At 43.4% G+C, this 20,903-nt stretch overlaps 2 protein-coding genes across 2 annotated transcripts in view; one reads left to right on the forward strand and one right to left on the reverse strand.

Moving 5' to 3' along the window:
• The window catches only part of SYNGR1 (synaptogyrin 1), a 360,929-nt gene that overhangs the window by 293,395 nt on the left and 46,631 nt on the right, over positions 1-20,903 (reverse strand). The window lies entirely within an intron of this gene.
• Positions 1,963-20,069, forward strand: DDX17 (DEAD-box helicase 17). Its single transcript, XM_069855742.1, has 13 exons — positions 1,963-2,324; positions 6,496-6,646; positions 8,455-8,554; positions 8,687-8,820; positions 9,554-9,619; positions 9,918-10,059; positions 12,102-12,262; positions 12,351-12,523; positions 12,841-12,951; positions 13,666-13,727; positions 14,124-14,183; positions 18,401-18,640; positions 19,306-20,069. Exons 1-13 carry the CDS (start codon positions 2,281-2,283, stop codon positions 19,830-19,832), a joined length of 1,971 nt encoding a protein of 656 aa, XP_069711843.1. The 5' UTR covers positions 1,963-2,280; the 3' UTR covers positions 19,833-20,069.

The following is a 20,903-nucleotide window of genomic DNA, read 5'->3' on the forward strand; positions in this document are numbered from 1 at the left end:
TAAGGTCCCTTCCAGCCCAACCCATTCTGTGATAGATTTATCCATTTACTATTCATTACTGCATTCAGTTTGCCTTGTCTGAAAGTTAATTACAGCATTAACGAACCCAAACTGTTCTACGATTCTCTGTAACTGATTTTGGGTAATCTAGCAGCCTGGAAAGTGCTGCTGACAGCATGACTGCGGTTCGGGCCAAGGCTCTGTCTGACCACGGGACACAGCTCACCTACCAGGTGTGGCTTCCTGTGCCAGGGTGGACCAACTGGCTCCATGTGGATCAGGTGCTACAGGTCAGGTGTACACCTTGCAGGTGCTATGCACATACAGAGCTTACGGGCTATGCCGCTCAGTTGCCCCATGGCTTACTTCATGCCTTAGCCAGAAGCCTGTGGCTGATGCAGGGAGTGGAATGCCAGCAGGACACAAATACAGCCTCTGTGCTGTATTATAGAGTTATTTGGGCTAGAAGGGGCCTTAAAGATAATCCAGTTCCAACCCTGGATCACATTGCTCTAAAGCCCCATCCAACCCGGTCTTGAACACCTCCAGGGATGGGGCAGCCACAGCTTCCCTGGGCAACTTGTGCCAGGGCCTCACCATCCTCATTGTGAAGAATTTCTTTCTTCCTTATGTCTAATTTAAATCTTCCCCCTTCCAATTTAAAGCCATTCCCCCTTGTCCTATCACTCCATGGCCTTGTAAAAAGTCCCCCCACAGCTTTCATGTAGCCCCTTCAGGTACTGGAAGGTCGCCATAAGGTTTCCCCAAAGCCTTCTCTTCTCCAGGCTAATAACCTCGACACTCTCAGCTTGTCCTCACAGCAGAGGTGCTCCAGCCCTCTGATCATCTTTGTGGCCTCCTCTGGGCCTGTCCCAACAGTTCCATACCCTTCTTATGGTGGGGGCTTCAAGAATGTCAAAGAATATTGAAGATTATTAAACAGTCCCTCCTCAGACACCACCCATCAGATCAGACTGCTCAAAGCCCCATCCAACCTGGCCTTGAACACCTCCAGGGATGGGGTGTCCACAGCTTCCCTGGGCAACCTGTGCCAGTGCCTCACCACTCTCATTGTGAAGAATGTCTTCTTAATGACTTATCTAAATCTTACCCCTTCCATTTACAACCATTACCCCTTGTCCTGTCCCTGCGCTCCCTGATAAAGAGCCCCTCCCCAGCTTTCCTGTTCCCCCCTTTCAGTACTGGAAGCTGCTCTAAGGTCTCCCCAGACCCTTCTCCTCTCCAGGCTGATCAGCCCCAGTTCCCAGGTCGCCTCAGCCTCCCCTGAGCGCGTTGTTTGCTCTCTGGTTCCCATGACGGTGACTCCGCTGGAGCCCCTCGTGCCTCGTCCTCCCGGCTAACGCCACCATCCTTTCTGTTGTCCCTCCCCCGCCGACCCAAGGTCCCCCTGTGGATCTGCCCGGGGAATCGGCGCAGGAAAACCTGGATCCCTCGCCCACCCCCCCCGCCATTCGCCCCCCACTACTGTCCCCGCGACCGCACGCCAAGGGGACAGCAGGCGCGTAAGGGCAAGGCCGTATTCTCCAAACCCGACTACGCTGCGAAACTAACGTAACCCTCCGGTCCTCCGCCAACCCTGCCCGCGCAACGCGCGGAAGAACGTTACGCCAAACGCGCGGGCTCTTCCGGCTCTACGCCGGCCTGAGTAACGCAATTGGCGCACGCCGTGTACTTACGTAACGTGCGCCTCGACGTAGGTTTTTCCCTGCTGCCCAGAACGGGGTACGGTTTTGACTCCTTGCGTAGCCGACTTTCAGGAATAGAGAGAGCGTAGCTCCCCCTCCCGCCCTTTCTCACGCGGGGGCACGGCTCAAGTCGAGAACGCTACGCACTTTTCGTATCTCGCGTGGAGCAGCGTTTCACCCTGTCGGTCTAGGGCGTAGTTGGCTTCCGTGAATAGGCGTAGGGCCGCAGCTGGCGCAGCGCAGGGCCGCCCGTAGCGTAAGCGGAGCGCTTGGGGCAGCGGCGGCCATTTTGTGCCGGGAGCCCCGAAGAAGGAGACGCCGGTTGTGTCTCCGCACTCCACGGGCCCTGGATCCGACCGAGAGCCCCGCCGTCCCCTCCGCCGACGCCCAGCGGGTCTCTGACCCACTGCCTACTCCTTCTCCTTTTGTGGACCACCAAAGAAGCGAGGTGGCGCAGAGCGAGCCCAGCACCGAGGCGCAGCCGCCCCTGGCTGGACCCTCTCCCCGAACCCCCAGCCCCTCGCCGTCCCCACGGCCGGCGTTCCGCTGCCTCTCGCCCGCCCCGCCGGGGGCCATGAGGGGCTTCGGGGACCGAGGCCGCGACCGGGACCGCGGCGGGTAAGGGGGGGGGGGGGGGGATGGGGGGCGAACGGGGTGAAGGGCACAGCCGGGAATGGGGTGGGGAGGAGCGGGTTTGGGGGTGGGTAAACGGGTTAGAGGGGGAGAGGGAGAACGGGTTGAGGGGGTTGGAGAGGACGTGAACAGGCCGGGGAAGGAGGGGGTCAGGCCGGGCTGGGTGCGGGGTCTGCAGGCAGGCATGGAGGGACCCTTCTCCCTCGTGCTGAGTGCCTGCCTGGTAGAAAGAAAGAAAGGGAGAGGGGAGAAACACGCGTTCAGCCCACTGTGTTCGGGAGAGCTTTTCCCCCAGGCATTCTCCAGCCTCCTCTGTCCACCTCTGAGACTTTGAGTTCAGTTCTTGGTGGTGGTGGGTTCTTCTAATTATTCAGCTTTTCCATCCTCTATCTGTAACCGTGTGCGTCTCACAATTTGAAGGCCTCCCTTTTCCTTTCTCCCTTACCCTGAATTTGTTTTCTCCTTGCTCTTTTCTTCTTTACCCTACTCTTCTCTGCCCACCCCATCCTGACCCTCCCTGCCAGCCACGAAGGCCCTGGCAAGGGTGGTTGGAACGTCTGCTCTTCTGGTTGTCATTGCTTCTTCTGGGCTTACTTAAGAAGAGGGCAGTTGGTGAAAGATCTTTCTCGGTTGCTCTCCCAGGCTTATTGTGAGAGGAAATGAGATTGGAAACCGCTGCTGTGCAGGGGACTTGCATGCTGGGGAGGGTGATCTCAGTAAACATGGCCTTGGACTCCACTTAACGAGCATGACCAAGCTTACATAGCAGCCAAGCAAGAGTTGTTTGTGTGGCACTGCAGAGGCCTGGTGCTCGATACTCTTGGTTCTGCTGTTTAAAGGAACCTTGGCTTGGAAAAGATTTTTACTGGTTTGATTTTGGGTTTGTTTCTTCTGAGGATGGCAGCAATAAATGCTACGGCATTATAGTGTATAACCAGTTTGAGATTTGAGTTTTCTAAGCGTTGGAAGCAGAGATGTTCATCCTGGGCCTTTTTAAGGAGAAAATTAGCCCTAATTTAGAAGAGTGGCATTTTCTGTCTTTTAGATCTCACATAGTTAGGTCTCCATTCTCAAGGTTTAAAAAAAAAACATGTGGGTTCTGTTATATGGCAGACTAGATCTCAGTTAATGAGTCTTCTCTTTTTTTATTTTTTTTTTCTCTTTTTCCCCCTTCCCTTCCTTTACTTCTTGATTTCCCTCCCCGGTGGGAGATTCAGGATGTTGTTCATATGTTGCAGGGTGTTTGAACATATAGTTCCTCGTCAGCTGTGGAGAGAGATAGTAGTATCCTTGTGTTATCTTACACTCACATTTCACAGTCTGAAATTAAAAGATACTTTTTTTTTTTTTTTTTTTTCACAGAGAGGAGGGTTCTGGTGGTTTTCCACTGTGAGATTTCCAGCTCAGTTTAGTACAAGGACATTGGAGTAAACGCTTTGGCAAGTCTTGAGATAGTTCAGACCCCAGCTGTTTTTGGAGTTTAGTCAGTGAATTTGAGTATGCAGATTTATAGACAGTTACTTAAAAGAACACTGTCCAAAGTGTTGTCACAATATTAAGCGTGCCTTAAAAGCTGTGTAATCTCATTGTGTTTGAAGACTTTGATTATAGATGGATGTTTCTTTTTTAGATCGGGGTTTTGCGTAAGTAAAAGGAATGCCTACGCGCTTCTTTGTGAAGCTTTTGGGCATTTGCATAGAAAATAGTTTTCTTTGCGTATTATCCTGGAAGCTTTAGTGCATTAGGATTCAGTTTGCTAATACATGTCTGTTTAAGGTGTGAAAATATTTACAACTTCAAACACTCATCATAAATAGCCTCCATAAAGTTTTGGGCCACTCGGGCCTTCTCAGTGCTGATTCTTTTGTAAGCTAAACAAATACAGGCTTTGTGTTTTCCTCCTGCCAGGAATGAGTTGTAGGTGACTTATCATAAGGGGAAATTGTACTGTTTTGCTCTAGAATTTAACAAATTCACTCAGTTCTGTCCCAGAAATGATGGCACCAGTAGTACTGGAGAAGAAAGTTTTGGGTCAGTCTGAACTCACATTTGAAAAGAGAAGTACTGGCAAATCAGTGGAGTAGTCTTAGATGTAAATAACTTTTAACTGGAATTGGAATCTTGTTTTACTTGTAATCTGAATGTAAAGTGTCAGTTACTGCCAGCTCAGTGGATAAACGTGAGCAGAGGCGGCGTTTGAGGGCTCTGCAGGGCTCCTTTTTTTCAAGTCACTGTGCAGCCATATTGAGTATAAGAATCAAGAACTGAAACCATGTGACTTCTATGTAAAATATATCTCTGATTTCCTCTGGATAGCTGTGGAGCAAATACTCATAACACACAGCTCTTTCGGTGTCCAGTCTTGCAGTCAGTGCTTCCATATGTTTCCTTCCATAAGGAAGCCTATTGACCCTTTGAACCTTCAGCTGACTTTAGTGAGACTCTGGGTTTTGTTAAAACCACCTGGAGACAGAAATAGTTATCATTTTGATTGCAAGTTAGTGTGATTGGTAGCAGACATCTTCAGTCAAGGTGAATGTCCCTGTAAGTTTAAATCTTTGCTATTTATTTTAACTTAGTTGTGAATGAAAATGTAATGGTTCAATCAATTTTTGAAGTTGTGTTCCACAGACTTTACGTATGACAAAAATGGCTGACGCTATGCAGGCTGCCTAGGGGCTGTGATAAATGCACAGATGGGAAAGTAAGGAATATTTATAGAAGAGACTTTAATGAAAGAGTTGCAACAATGTAAACACTTCAGAACTTACTTAGCAAGTTTGAAGTTAAATTATATCTACTGTACTTAGCTTTTCCAATAACGTAACTCCTTTTTTCTGTTAATGTGTTGGTTTGAGTGTATTGTTTTGGTCTCTTAATTGCTATAATTTGTAATGTCTATTGGATAATGTACTTAATTCAGAAATTTATTTCAGATTTTCTTAATTTTTTAGCAACTCTGCCCCTCCTAGTTACTAGTGTGAGAAAATTGCTTTGGGATTTTTGTTGATTCTGGTTCGTTTCATTAACAGTTTTTTATTCACTACTGGACTGCCTGGGTAAAAGATTTGCTGTCCAAATAAAAGTTTTGTAGTAAATCAGGCATTTCTCATTAATTCATGTTTTACAAAAAGCCGTAGCTTTATTAACCAAAATCTGAACTGAGGCAGAACATGATCTGACAGCACCTTCTTCTGTGTTTGTATGGTACTAGTAAAAAGAACTACAACTTCTGTGGAATTCTAAAAGATGTAATTTCTCATATTTATAGTAAATAATAGTTTTATGCCACTCAGTTTCAGTTACTCTTACAGATTATTGCCAGGAGCTCATGTTTTGCCTAATGCATCAGTTGGTCATTGCAGTTAGTTTGTAACCTTCTTAAGGGTTTTTAATTAACTGGAAGAAGAAAACTTATGGGAGAGAGAGCAGTAGCTTCAAGTAGTTCTGCTAGTTAGGAAATTTTTAGCAGATTAGCGTCTTAGTCTCTTGAGTCTTCATTAAAAGCATTTGAGAGAGGATATGATTTTTCCCAGGTACTTTTTTTCCCTTTTTTTCCCCTGTTAGGCTCTAGTTTAAAATATTTGTTAAAAATTGCTTTGTTTCCAGAAGGACTTGCAGGCTTGGCTGGGCTTGTTTACTTTCTTCTGTTTTTGATTTGAGGCATACTGCTTGATAAGAAAGGAGAAAAGACACAGAGAGAGTAAGTGAAGTGGCTGTTTTTGTGTAAAAGTAACCTTGAGAGAGTTACGTGATCAGAGATTTTTCTCAGCCCTTTCATCTAACCATGTTTTACGCGTCCTGTCAGTTTCCAGGAAAGGTAAACGCTGAAGCTGTAGGCACAGCTTTGTCCCATGGGAGGCCACCTTGAGGTAGAAACCTGGAGACAGGAGCTTTAAGGCAGTGATTTACAAATGACTCTACTGGAAGGAAACCTGAAGGTGGTTTGGGGTTCAGAACTGACTTAGAGCAGGTTTATGTTACTTAAGAAGTTGTGTGCCATCACAGCGACTGGGGGAGAGGAGGAGTGACTTTTGCTGGAATATTGTGCTCAGGTGTGGACTTGGGGAAAAAGAGGAGTGGAAAATGCTTAAGGAACTTGCCAGTTCCATTGCAATTAGATATTCTTGTTTATAACTGACATTCATGTTTACAGGTTTGGAGCAAGTCGTGGAGGTCCTCTTCCTCCAAAGAAATTTGGTAATCCGGGGGAACGTTTACGTAAGAGAAAATGGGATTTAAGTGAGCTGCCCAAGTTTGAGAAGAATTTTTACGTGGAACATCCGGAAGTGGCCAGGCTTACTCCAGTAAGTTTTCAATCCTGTCTGTTCCATTTTACCTACAATAGAAAATGTCACAAGTGGAAAAACTTGTCCTGGGAAGTCTGGGACAGCGTGTACTAGAAGTGTCTTTTCATTAAGCTTGTTTAGTATGCATGCGCTCTGCAGGATACTGGTTCTAGTTGCCCTCAATATTTGACACTAGCAGGGGTGATGCTTCTTCTCTGAGCTGCTTTTACATGTGATGTTTTAAACTTGGTCAATTGTAAGGCTTGTCTGGCCTAGCTGCTCATCAAGGTAGATAAGACTTAAGAGAGCTTGGGGGCTGCAGTACTGGGGAGACCCTGAAATAACCTAAAATAATGAACTAAGAGTGATGGAAATCCATAAGTAACATTTGAAAGAATATTTTATTGTGATAATAATTGAAGCTGAAAGAGGCCATCTCTAGTCTCACCCTCTGCTCAGAGCAGGGCTGACTGCAAAAGTAGAGCAGGTTGCTGAGTGCCTTGTCCTTTTGAATTTGAATATCCCCAGGGATGGGGAGAGCTTATATCCTCTCTGGTGGCTGTCCCAGCGCTTAGTGTTTCTCGTTATATTTTTAGCCCCCTAATAACTATTTGCAACTTCTTCTCCATAGCAACACATTGGGCAGTTGAAACTAGCAGGCAGGTTCCCCTGTTAGTCTTCTCTTTCCCAAGCTAAATAAATCCAGTGCTTCTAGCCTTTCTTCTTACAGCCTGTGCTCCAGCCTCTAGCTTTACCCCCATCATGGGATGTGCAGTGTTAAAACAATGCCCTTCTTACACTGGAGGCTCAAAACTGGAGATGCAATGCTTTGCGTTTACTCTCTAGGTACAGCAGTCTCGCCTTGTGGCCCAACATGAACCTAGAGTCTTTTTTTTTTTTTCTTTTTCCTCCTCTCTTTATTGTCTTTATCTGATTTAATATCTTTGTGAACTATTAATGAGATATTTATATGGCTTAAAGGAATTGAAGGAGACATTTGCTTTTTAAAGGAACATTTTGAACCACTGAATCACAGTCAGCGTTAGCTGCTGTAGCTGTCTTTGCCTGATCCAGCCAAAAGAATTTTCATGTTTTCTTTTCTTACTTTTTCATTCCAGCAGAAGGAATTTTCACAAACAGTAAATTTATTGCTTTGGATAATGTGCATGTTTGGTATTGATGTGTATCTTTCTGTTGATTTTTAATTAGAGTAAGGTCCTGAATTGGGGAGGTACACTGCAAAGTACAGTTGGACTTTTAAGACAACCTAGACTAAGATAAAACACTTTTTCTAATCCTAAAATTATGCTTATGTGGATATACATTTCAGGACTATTTGAAGAAGTTTCATTACTTAAAAAATTGTGAGGTCATAGGATATCAGAATGACATTTTTTTGACTTCTTTCATGCAGGAAAAAAGTGCTGTTCTAAAAAGAATCCAGGTGGCAGTTCTGGAACTTTTTAAACAATAACAACAAAGTTGCTTTTCAACAACTTTTTAAGCTGTTGGTCGTTTCTAGCCTCTGGAAGAAGAGTATAGTTCTTGAAAATACTGTATTAATACACTTCTTTAAAAAGGGCTGGTTGGAAGAAGAGAGAGACGTTAGTACTTGTAGACTGCATGGAGAGCTTATGCCTCTGAATATTGGAGAAGCTCTTACTATAGCTCAATCTCAAGATAAAATCTTTAGGAAAGTAATCCTTTTTAGATCTAACAAAGCTGTTCTCCAGAGATGTGAAGTGAGTTAATAGTTAGAAACACACTGTAAGGCCCAGCTGACATTCAGCATTTGTCTGTTTGCCTTTTTCCTCCCATGTAAATAGTATGAAGTTGAAGAATTGAGAAGAAAGAAAGAGATAACAATCCGAGGGATGGAGGGCTGCCCCAAGCCTGTGTTTGCCTTCCACCAGTGTGGCTTTCCACGTAAGTACTTTGCAGTTCTTTAAGGAGGATTACTCAAAACCAGAAATAGTTTAGGCCTGTTCTGTTTTCTAAATGGTCTTCTGAAGCCTCAGTTATCCTTCAAGATTTTTTTTTCTTTTCTTAAATTCTTAGAGTATGTTATGGATGCCTTGATGGACCAGAACTTCACAGAACCGACTCCAATTCAGTGCCAAGGCTTTCCACTGGCCCTCAGTGGTCGTGATATGGTGGGCATTGCGCAGACTGGCTCTGGGAAGACACTAGCAGTATGTATTCTCTTTTATTTAGTTTTTTTCCTAGTTCTTTTACAGAAATTACCCTTGGCTACTTGTTAGTTTTGGGACTTGTCAGTATTGCAAGCATAAAGTGAGATGATTACATGGTTTTAAAGCTCACTTTATTGTGTCACGGATGAGACTGAAGTCTCAGCTAAACCAGCCTGCCTTATTCACAGGCATGTATTTTGCGTGTCTTTCTCTTTGGATGCTTAGTCACTTCTCTTTGATCTGTGCTTAACATTGTGGTTTGAAAAATAGTATGTGCTTCTTAGCATATTTGTTTTAAGTTAAAAAGTGATTGAGTCTTCAAGATGTGCAATTATTTCATCTGCAGTGGTTAGGAAGGAATTTTATCCGTTATGAAAATAATTGATTAGAGCCAAGAATGCTCAATTCTAATAACTTAGGCACCAAATTCACGTGAGCCTTCCTTTCAGAGGTGCGGAGCAACTATTATTTTGTGCTCATGTCAAAGCAGATGCAGTTGGTCAGCAGCTCTGAAAATCTTCTGTTCTGTTGGATAAATGCTAGTATCTGTTTTTTTTCAGAATCCTGATTTTTATATAGCCAAGTTTTCTTGCTGTCTCTCATATCAGGTCTTGGCTTCTTGAAAGAACATGAGGCTAAATGGGCTCTTGCTGTGGTCTGGTTGTCATGGCAGGAGGTCGTTGGCATTGAATATTGAAGTCCTGTACCTTGACTTAAAATTCTTCTGTTTCAGTACTTGTTGCCTGCGATTGTTCACATCAACCACCAGCCATATTTGGAGAGAGGGGATGGCCCAATTGTAAGTACTTGTCAGTTCTCTTCCTTTTTGTGTGTACAGCATAGCATCACTAATGAGGTGTGTATTTTATTTAATTGGTATATCAGAATAGCAAGTCAAGAAATGTTTCCTATCACAATGTGAGCATCCCACTCGTTAGTTTTGAAATTCTGTGCAATTGCTGACACAGTCTAAAGATATTTAAATGTTTTAGCTAATAAAGAGCAGATGGTCCAGTGTTGCTTGTGGTATGTGTATGTAGCCCTTCAGTTAGCAATATGTACGCTGCTTGGCTATCCTGAACCGTTTCCTTTTGCAGTGTCTGGTTCTAGCACCGACAAGAGAGTTGGCCCAGCAGGTGCAGCAGGTGGCTGATGATTATGGCAAATGTTCAAGACTGAAGAGTACCTGCATATATGGAGGAGCGCCCAAAGGTCCCCAGATCAGAGATCTAGAAAGAGGTAATTTTAAAATGGCTGGCTGCAGTTTCTGGAGGAGGCAGGACTGTAAAATCTCTGTTAAAAGAAGATAATCTCTTAAAATGTGTTTGGAGGGGGCGTGCGTGAATGAGTGTCTCTTTCTCCAGTTACAGTGATAGTTCATGAGGTAGTTCTCTTTGTTGTTTGGATATTAGATTTTCTTTCTGCTTTCTCTGTGAACTTTACACTTTTGAAAATCATCGGTACATAGGAAGGGGAAAAAGAAACTTGCCAGAAAGAGAACAGATTATTTTGAGGAAACAATATCAGGATGTTTAAGGAATGATTTTTCTTCAACCACATTTCAGATTTTCTGCTCAGGCTTGTTTAAATAATAAAACTTAATTTCTGAGTGTATAGAGGCTTTAGACAGTGCGATTTGGAGGGGTTTTTTTGTTGAGTTCTTAAGTATTTAGCTCTGTTTCTGTTCATGTGACATTCTGTAACTGCCTTTCTGTATGTAACAAGGGGCTAGTGTTGGCAACATGAGGAACAATGTTTCTACAGCAGCCAGGGCATCGCAGTAGTGCTTAAGTGACCTAACCTTCATTTCAAGGGCTAGTTACATGTAATTTCAAATGTAGGAATGTTCTGGTAGCTTTAATCTTCACTAGATTAAAAATAATAGAATTATGTGAAAAGATCTAAGTAGTATTATCAAGGTAAGCTTATTTAGTTCTACTAAATAAATCATAAAATTTTACCTACCAGTGCAGTTTGCAGTCTCGTTATTGAAAACTGCAGCATTGGGGGTAAAGGCGTGTATGGTAGAAGGCTGCAAGTTAGCTCTGTTCAAGAAAATAATGGTGTGTTCCAACATCTTCTGTGGAGGAGTCAAAGATTGCACAAAGAGACCTTGGGAGGATCAGATTGATGTTTTTTTTCCACACCTTTCGGGAGTGCAGTAAAATAAGTACTCTGCTCATGAAGAAAATCCTTTGGTTAGAGGATGGGTGCAGTTACAGTGCTTTCAGACCTTTCAGATATTACTGTCTTTGGATGAATGTTTTCTGCAGCAGAGATTGTGCAATACAGTAGAGTCCAGAAAACACTTTTTATTTTTTTTCCCTCCAGTTGCAGTCTCTGGCGTATTTAGTGAATTTACTTTGGAGGAGTATGTTATTGATGACGGATGTGGTTTGTTCAGTCTCACTGGCAGACCAATGACTCAATTAGAATGCTAATTCTTGCATGAGCTTTTTAGAAACTAGAAGGTACACCCAGCTGTGTCAGCTCTGAGGAGTCCAGGTTGACAAAGAAAAAGATCTGGGTTTCCACAAAATACTCGGCATCTGTAAGGGCAATATCAAGAAAGTTGTTAAGGTTTTGCTCTGTTTTAACCCCTTCCTTCCCTAAAAATAACCTTCTGTGGACACTGAGGGACTCACCTGTAAGATTTGGGAATTGATTGAAACCGGTCCCTCTTTTTAAGGAATGTATGAATTGCCATACTTGATATTTGTTTATGAATGTTTGAATTCTGGTTTTATGTGAACAAATACAGGCAGGGTGATTGTCAGTCCATAATTACTCAGTATTAAAGACGATGCTTTGTCTTGATAGATTTAAAAAAAAAAAAAAAGATGGAAGTAATTGCACCTGTATAGCAAGAGGAGCACTTCATGCTTGATTAACATAGGGAATTTAGCTGGAGTTAACTCTTATTTTTCTAGAGAGCTCTCTGAGCTGCCTAATACTGGATAAAGGTGGGTCAGGCTTGAGCAGAAGCTTATTTTACTTCTGATTTTTTGGACAGCTTTTCATTGGTGTTTTCTGACAGCAAGCTTTTAGCTCCTGTATTACATTTATTATTGTAATGGCACTGTAACAGTAATTTCAGAATGGGGAAAAAAAAAAGAAACTAGGTCTTCTACTGAAATGACTCAATCTTGGGTACGAATGCGGGTGGTGGGTTTTTTTTTCCTTTAAACAATTTTGCTCTGGAAGGTGATTCATTCTGACTAAAAATACCAATTGACATTCAAATGAAGAGCCTTACACTTTTTCCTCGTTCTGTTTTGAAGGTGTGGAGATCTGCATTGCTACACCAGGTCGCTTGATCGACTTTCTTGAGGCAGGAAAGACCAACCTTCGTCGGTGCACGTACCTGGTGCTGGATGAAGCAGACAGGATGTTGGACATGGGATTTGAACCCCAAATTCGTAAAATTGTTGACCAGATAAGGGTGTGTGAACCTTATAAAAGGACGGCTTCCTTTGGTCTCCTGTTCAAAGTCTGGTGCTTCAAATAAATCTGTTTTCCCTTTTTCCCAGCCTGACAGGCAGACTCTGATGTGGAGTGCCACCTGGCCAAAAGAAGTGCGCCAGCTTGCCGAGGACTTCCTGCAGGACTATGTTCAGATCAATGTGGGAAACTTGGAGCTGAGCGCCAACCACAATATCTTGCAGATAGTGGATGTATGCATGGAGAGCGAGAAAGACCATAAGTAAGCTGATTTTCCTACTGTTTTACTTTTTTGGGGAGTAGTACTTAAAAATCTACATTGCTTTTTAAGCCAAATATAATTTCCAAATAGTGTAGTTACTGGTAGCATTATTTAACCTCTGAGTGTTAAAAAAGAAGTCCTGTAACTAACTAGTCCTTTGTGTATCTTCTAGCTATACTCTTATACAACAGACCTAAATTCTGTATGACGCTGCCTTATGTGGATGCGTGTGGTGTATGTTCTCAGTGTAAGCTGAGAGAGCGCTCCTATATTCTCGTGTGTGTGGATATACATCTTAGCTGACGTGTCTGTTTTAGACTGATACAGCTGATGGAGGAAATCATGGCAGAGAAAGAAAATAAGACTATCATCTTTGTGGAGACAAAGAGGCGATGTGATGATCTCACTCGACGGATGCGCAGAGATGGGTGATTATCTTCCTCTCCTCCCCTTGTTTCTAATGGGAACCTGAAATTGTGATCAAATTCAGTAAGGCTTAAATATTGACGGTGATGTTATTTGCAACAACTTGTCCATCCTTTTCTTGGCCCAGTTGAGTCTTAGTTTCCCTGGAGGTTTCAGTACATCAAAGCATTAGTGCAAGAAAGGGCGTTTGTAAGGTAGGCAGCTTTTAGCATGTCAGAATCATAAAATCACTTGGTTGGAAAAGACCTTTGAGATCATTATGTCCGACCGTACCTGTCCACTACTAAACCAGATACCTGAGGATCTCATCTACCTGTGTTTTAAATACCTGCAGGGATGGGGACTCGACCACCTCCTTGGGCAGCCTGTGCCAGTGCCTGATAACCCTTTTAGTGAAGAAATCTTTCCTAATATCCAATCAAAACCTCCCCTGGTGCAACTTGAGGCCACTTCCTCATATTTATACATTGATTGGGACTATATCAGTATAGCAGATAGGATTCCACTTAAATAGTTGTTGATGTGGCTAGTGGGTTTAACATGCAAGGAGCAAACCAGTGTACATGCTAGGTTGATAGAGGCCAGAGGAGGATGGGGGATAAAATATTTCTCAAGTCTTTTATTTTTTTTCCTTTTTACTGGAATGCCATAAAGCTTCCTGTTGCCTTTAATGCTTGTGCTTTCTGTCTGTACTAATGTACATCTCTATTTGGCAGCTGGCCAGCCATGTGTATCCATGGAGACAAGAGTCAGCCAGAAAGAGACTGGGTGCTTAATGGTGAGTCCATCACTGAGGGGAGAGGGCTCTGTACATGATTCCATAATTAACCCAGACATGCTTTTCTCTAGTCTTTTTTTCGTGTGTGTCACTCTCCCCAGTAGAAACATTTCAAAAGAACTTCCTTTGCCTTTGTACTGTTTGTACTGTTAATTTCAGTACTTGCTTCTGCCTTTATTTTTAATTTTTTTTTTTTACAAAAACACAAAGGAAAATTGCTTAAACCCAGAGAGGATGTTAAAGGTGTCAACTATTGTTCCTCCCCTGACTTGCTGGGGTTTCTGAAATTGACCCGTCTTGCCTAGATTCTGGAAAATGAGCACTTAGTGTAAATCAAGTTCAGGTAACTTTTATCTTTTTGAAAAATCTTATTTCATAGCCTGCTTTATTTTACAGAGTTTCGTTCTGGAAAGGCTCCTATCCTCATTGCTACCGACGTTGCATCTCGTGGGCTAGGTTTGTACACATAGACCACTCTTGCCTACTGCTGCCTATTTTTCTTCTTTGGATTGAAATATGTTTTCTTTAAAAAAAGAAAAAATTTCAAAGCGTGATTTTCCCCCACATGTGAAATACGTTTTTTAACATTAATCTTCTTTTTTTCTTTCATATTCAAAGTCTCTTCCTGCTCCTAATGAACAGGCTTTGGTCTGCAGCAAGGCCTAGGCATGACCAATCGATCGTCAAGAGGGAGAAGAGACGTCCAATTATGCAACCCAACCCTTCCACCACACTCACTTCTTCCCCAAATCCAGCTTTTGTGGCTGGATGATAGGGACGGATTGCTCTCACTTCAGAGCGTGTCAGATTAAGTTCAAGTAGGAAGTTGTGGGAGAGCATTTCAACAGCATATAGTTAATAATCTCCCCATATGACCCACCACAGATTTGAACATACCAACCCCAGTGTACACACGTTTACACCACAGATGTATTCACATCTGAGAAAGCACTGCTCCAGATCTTTGGTCTTGTGTAATGTTCCCTCCTCTGTGTTCCTTCTAGGCAGGACCACTGAGATTATATACAGCCTTTAACATCATGTTACCCACATGTGTAACTGAATCAAAATTGCACAGCTTAATTCTGGTGATACGAAAATGATCTGTCTGGATGCATCAGTTGTGCCCCCTTGTTTAATAACCATATTCGTATTCTGAAACCCTCTGTGTGCTAAACACAGTTCTTGGACATCTGTCCACTCTAGAAGAGGAGGATGACTTCTGAAGTGCTCTTGAGTTTAAAAATGGGACGTTCAATATTGCCCCCTCCCTGAGTCTGGTAGCAGAGAAACTACTTGGGGATTGATGTCTCATCGTAGTAACTTTTAGACAAAACTATCATACGTCATTGCAAATAAGCTCAGAAGAATCTTTAGCTGTTAAAAACCTCAGTTATCTGAGCTCTCTTTTTTTTCATATGCTGAAAGGGTGGCCGAGCTGTGCATTGTATGGTCACTTTAATACAGGCAGACCATTACGAGACTCGACAGCCTTTGTTCACACAACCTTCACCCCTCCTTCCCCTCCCCCCTCAAAAGTCGTCCAACACTTCCGCAGGGAGGTGATTACGTGGACTTCAGTCTCTGCCCTCTAGGGTCATGTCTGGACCTGTGCAGTTAGAACTTGGGCCTGTTGGGAGAAGGGACAGAGGCCTGAAACCAGTTTGTATGAAAGAGAGCTGCTTTCTCTAGCAGCATTTTTTAAACAGGCTTGCTATGTGCTGGTAGCTTCTTTGTGCATCTTGCCTAGACATTTAAAACAGTCTCACCCCCCTCGAAAAACCACTCCCCCCAAAACTACTCAATTGGATAACACTTGAGAAAACAGTCTCCACGCTTCCCATCCTCCACTTCACCTGAGCTGAGGGGAAAAGGTACCAGAGTCTGTTTCTTGTTACTGAACAACATCTCTACTTATTTTGGGGCCCTGAGTTTGCTGCTTCTTAAAATAAGTCACTTTAACTGGCAAACTTCTGGACGACTTCCTCCAAGATCCTGGAAAGTGAAGGCTTCTACCTAAATAACATAAAACAGGGGCGCGCGCCTTTTGGCTGGGTCACCAGGGCTTTCCCTCTTCCTAATGGAACATTGGTTTCAAAAAAGCTTCTTCCAGGTAAGTTCTGAGTCCCGTAATGACTTCTTTGTGGTAATTCCCTGGAGTGAGGTCCTCTCTCTGCACTGATTTTTTTTTCTTTATTTTTTTGTTCAGTTTATTAAACTAAAAACACTGAATTTGTTTTGTTTTGTTTTCTTTAACAGAAGCTTTGAAATCAGCTGCAGATCATTCTCAGTGCAGGGGTGGGGGCACATCTACGTTGATGGTCTAAACAGCTCTGTAGACTAGCTTCTCTGCTGGTTTATCTCTCTCCTGATTAATGATTGGAGACTGTGCCATAGGGTATTCTGATGGTCTGACAAAGGGAATGTTTCTCAGGTAGCTGTCAAGAATGGTTTATGATTTCAATTCTTGATCCTGCTACTTTATCTTCTAAAAGTGCAGGAAGATTGTGAGCACGTGCAAAGGCTTTGGATCCTGTTAGACTGGAGAAGCAGAGTCTTGTACTTGCTCTGGTCTTCCTTCAGCAAGCTGCATGCTCTACCAGGACCACTTTCTAGTCTGGAAAACACCCTTGTATTTTCCTCTTCCTGCCTTCCCATTCTTACTGCTCCTCCCCAGTCAAGTCAGTTCCATCTACGTTGGTAGCTACAGTTCCCTGTGCTTTCTGCCAGGAAAGCACGTCCTTGTATCCGCTGTGGTAATTCAAGTTGTTGCTTTGCTACTGATGGATGTGCAAAACGGGACTGACTGAGGATCGCGTAGCCTGCAGCTTTTGTCAGACTAGTTACAGCCTGGCTGTGAAGATGCAATCTATCATATGTACTCTTCTCTTTACTTCGCTTTCCCCTTTTTATAAAAGCCTGTTGCATCAAGGACCCTAGCTGGAGACTCGCGCAGCCCCCTGTGAAACCTGCCTTCTCACTCCCTTTTTTTGGTGTGATTCAGGACTTTGGAGTCAGCAAAGACTGAGGAGCCCCCCCCTTTGCTGTAATAAGAAACAGACATAAAGTCCCCCTCTTGTCACTACAGCCCTCTTGTTTTTATTTTTTCCTACAACCCCTTTGAATTGATGCAGTCTGGGCAATAGATGCAGTCTGACCCTTTGGATGTCATTTTTGTATCTTCATTTTTTTGACAATTGCCCCCAAGATGCCCCCAAATAGGGGCTAAAAAGCGTTGGAGGACCTGAAACTTTTACCTGAACCCAGGTTCTCCGGCGCTTCACAACCAAATGGGGCTACAGAGAAGCATCTAAGCCAGTTCACAGAGCGAGCGTGTGTGGGGACTTCTCGCTGCCATGGACCCTTGATGCATGCTCCCCGCGCTCCAGTGGTCCCGTGTCAGAGGGCGGAGTTTTCGAAAGGAGGCCGCCAAAAATAAAAGGCAAAGAGACGGGATCGGCTGCAGCGGTTTCCCACAGGAGGAGGGAGTGTGCATCGGTCTGGTAACAAACAGAGAATGTTTCTCTCTTTAAAACAAAAAAAAAAAAGAGGAAAGGTGATCACAAAAATCTGTGTTTTATCTTGGATATTTTCAGAATATTCTTCTTAAAATGCAGATTTTTAATTTTTTTTTTTAATGAGATGTTAGGGCACTTACTGTAATACCATGCTTTTAAAATTGATTATTATAGCAAATAGGTGCTTTTGGTACTTGAGATGCTTTCACCGAACCGTTACACTAACATTTACTTTGTTTCTGTCCCATAAGTTTACAGAGCTTGACTTTCAAGAAGCACACAGTTTTGATCTGATAAACCTTAAAATTTTTTTATACAAAGCAATTTTGATTATTTAGTTTCTTTCTTCCGTCTGACACCGAAAGTAGGGAATTTTAATGGAATTCAGGATTGTCCGTATAACAAGAGCTTGCCTGAACTGGACAGAACAACACAGTGAAATGTTAGTGCAATGCGTTCTGGTGGTAGTGACGAAGCCAAGTTAAGATATTCTAGGTCTGAATAATTTCTGATAAGTTGGCTGAGTAATATTAATGTAATTGGAGTGTTTTAAGTGTTAGGCTAGGGAAATTAGTTCACTCTATCTTATTAGAACTGTAAAAGTAAACATTTTTAAGATTGCTTTTGATTTCATGTTATCAAGTGGAAGGTAAGTGATCTAATTACCGTTATTATTTGTTAGACTTCTCCCAACAGAGTAAAAGCTTCACCTTGGCAGTTCTGCCCTTCCTCCACCCCAGTTTGCTCTGTCTGATGGTGACATTTTCACTTTCCAGATTGTGGTTTTTTTTAAAAAAACAGAAGTTTGATATTCATTTATCTCCTTCACAAACACCAGTGTCTTTGACACATGAAGGCAGAGAAACACTTTCCGGGGAGGATGAGTTTGAGTGCAGGGCAAAACTGCTTTAAAATTTCCCCTGTTTTTCAGGAAATTGATCTTTGTTCCTGATGACCTTCAATTTGAGTCTTCTACTCTTTTGGGATGAGTCTGTCTTGCCTTTATTCTGGGTGATTACTAACTTTGTTGTTTTTTTTTCTTATTACTGTCACCTGCATTCGTGCTCCCCACCTTTCGTTGGCACGTCCTCTCTTCTTTTCCCCTTTCCTCAACCCTACCCCTTCACTGTGCTTCGCACCTGGGCACTTCACAAGACGTGGAAGACGTAAAATTTGTGATAAACTACGACTATCCGAACAGCTCCGAAGATTATGTGCACCGCATTGGCCGTACTGCACGTAGTACCAACAAAGGTACTGCCTATACCTTCTTCACACCAGGAAACCTGAAACAAGCCAGGGAGCTTATCAAAGTGTTGGAAGAAGCCAATCAAGCCATCAATCCAAAACTGATGCAGCTTGTGGACCACAGAGGAGGAGGCGGTGGTGGTGGAGGTAAAGGCGTGTGGGAAAAGGGCTACCCAGGGAATAGGTTCCCATTTTGAGGGAGGGAAGGTTAGAAGACGGTAGGGAAGTAGTAAGTGTGAGTCTAAGTCAAAAAACAAGAGATTAGTAATAAAGCTGTTCGGTACCCAAGATCTCAAGATGTTACGTAGGTGTAATATGTCCAAAAAAAGAGATAATCCACTGTTTCGCCTTAGCCGTAGGATTCTTTTTTCTCTTGATAAAGTCCTCGCAGTGCTAGTTTTGCTTGAATTAGTTAATTACTGGCAGTTACTGCTTAAGCACAGGCAACAGGATCTGTGTGCGTGCATATGCAAATTTGAAACCAGTGAAGGGAGACACTGACTTTACCTTTCAGGAAACATTCCCTGAAGGAACAGTAAATTTCATTATGTTCCCACGTTAGTCCTGAGTTTCTTCTGTTGCTTTGTCTCTGAGCGCATGCATTAAGAAACCCTTTTTGAACTTCCTATTTACACCTTGAGCACGATGAAGAGACGTATTCACACTTCTGCAGGGAAGTGATAGTCAAGAGAATTCCCTCCCTGTGGGCTAAATTGTGGATATGGAAGGGGGAAAAAGGGTGGCATAATTGTACCAGAGCTCATTGTTTAAGACTTGTTCGTGGTACTAAATCTAAATATATTCATCGCCAGGAGGTCGTTCTCGTTACCGAACGAGCAGTTCGGTAAACAACCCTAACCTGATGTACCAGGAAGAGTGTGACAGGAGGCTCCGGGGAGTGAAAGAGGGCCGGAGAGACTCAGGTGGCTTCAGAGACCGTGAGCGTGCTGGTGACAGTTATGCCAACGGAGCCAACAAGACCTATGGCAGTGCCTACGGGAGCCCAAATTCTGCTTTTGGGGCAGCACAGAGCCAATATGGTTACGCTCAAGGGAGCTATGGAGCAGCTGCCTATGGCACGAGTGGCTATGGCACTGCAGAGTACAGTGCGAGTGGCTATGGTGCCAGCACCACAGCTGCCACCGCTGGGAGAACCTCACAGAGCACCACCCAACAGCAGTATGCAGGGATGGTGGGGCGCTCAGGCCAGCAGCCACAGCCGCTCATGTCACAACAGTTTCCGCAGCCCCCTGGCACTAACGTGATGGGCTATATGGGACAGACTGCCACCTACCAATACCCCCCTCCTCCCCCACCCCCTCCCCCCTCACGCAAGTGAGACCACTCGCCTGCTGGTGACCAGTGTAGACCTCTTGCATTTAAAGGAACCTTTTCTTTCTCTTCTTTCCCATTGTGATGACTCTCTCATGCAGGTTAGGCTTAGAATTCACCATTCGCATCCTTCAAGCCCATCAAAAAAGGCCCCCAGTTCGCATTACTGACCTTGTTTCTTTTTTTTTTCCTTTCTCTTATGTTTTTTTTTTTAAGATATATATATAGTTGACTGGAAAATTTATTACTTTTTGTCTTGCATGTTGAGGAAATTGGAAATTTTATTTTCTTTAAAAGAAATGGGTGTAAGGCAGACAGGTCCCAGCTTGATCATCTTGGTGTCTAAGGTTGGTGTGAAAATTTGCTTTTGAGGGGAGGAAGTTTCTATTCTGTAACACGTTAACTTAATTTCAGGAAGTATCAAAAGAGGTGGGAAACTTTGGGGAGCCAAGAAGCACTTCATTTAAAATGATAAATGCAAGGGAGCAATGCTCACTTCTAATCTTAATTTTTTTTTTTAAATAGCTCACTATTATTGCTTGTAATCTATCGTAGGTGACTTTCTGTAGGAAAACTCTGCACATTTGTCAGCTGGGTATTGTTCAGAGTAATGCCCCAGGTACATAGTTGGTGTTTTCCACAGCTGTGGAAGCAGTGGCCCCGTCTTCTGATACCCGTAGCAGCCTGGTGCTGGAGAGTTGGGTTAAAACCTGTCTTGGATTTCATACCTGAAAACCAGAGAGTTGCTGTAGGTACTTCTGTTGTGATATTTAGCCAAGTTAGTTCTTTCCCTACAGTTCTTCAGTTGCAGCATCGCAAACTCATGGAGCCTGGCTATCCTTAAGTTAGTTTGTGCTCTTAAATTTGGTTTATTGAGAGAAGTCTTATTTGAGAGCCCAGAAGCTGAACAGAACTGAGGTGGTGAATAGCGTATCTCGTTTGTCTGCCCTTCAGAAACAGACTGCCTTTCACCATGGGGAATATTCTGAACGCTGCTAGCCTGAATAAAATGTGACAGAGTTTTTTCACGCTTTAAGATGTTTGGATAGGGTGGGCTGGGGAGGGGGGGCGGGAGGGG

Source organism: Phaenicophaeus curvirostris, chromosome 1, assembly GCF_032191515.1.
Source record: "Phaenicophaeus curvirostris isolate KB17595 chromosome 1, BPBGC_Pcur_1.0, whole genome shotgun sequence".
Classification (NCBI taxonomy): domain Eukaryota; kingdom Metazoa; phylum Chordata; class Aves; order Cuculiformes; family Cuculidae; genus Phaenicophaeus; species Phaenicophaeus curvirostris.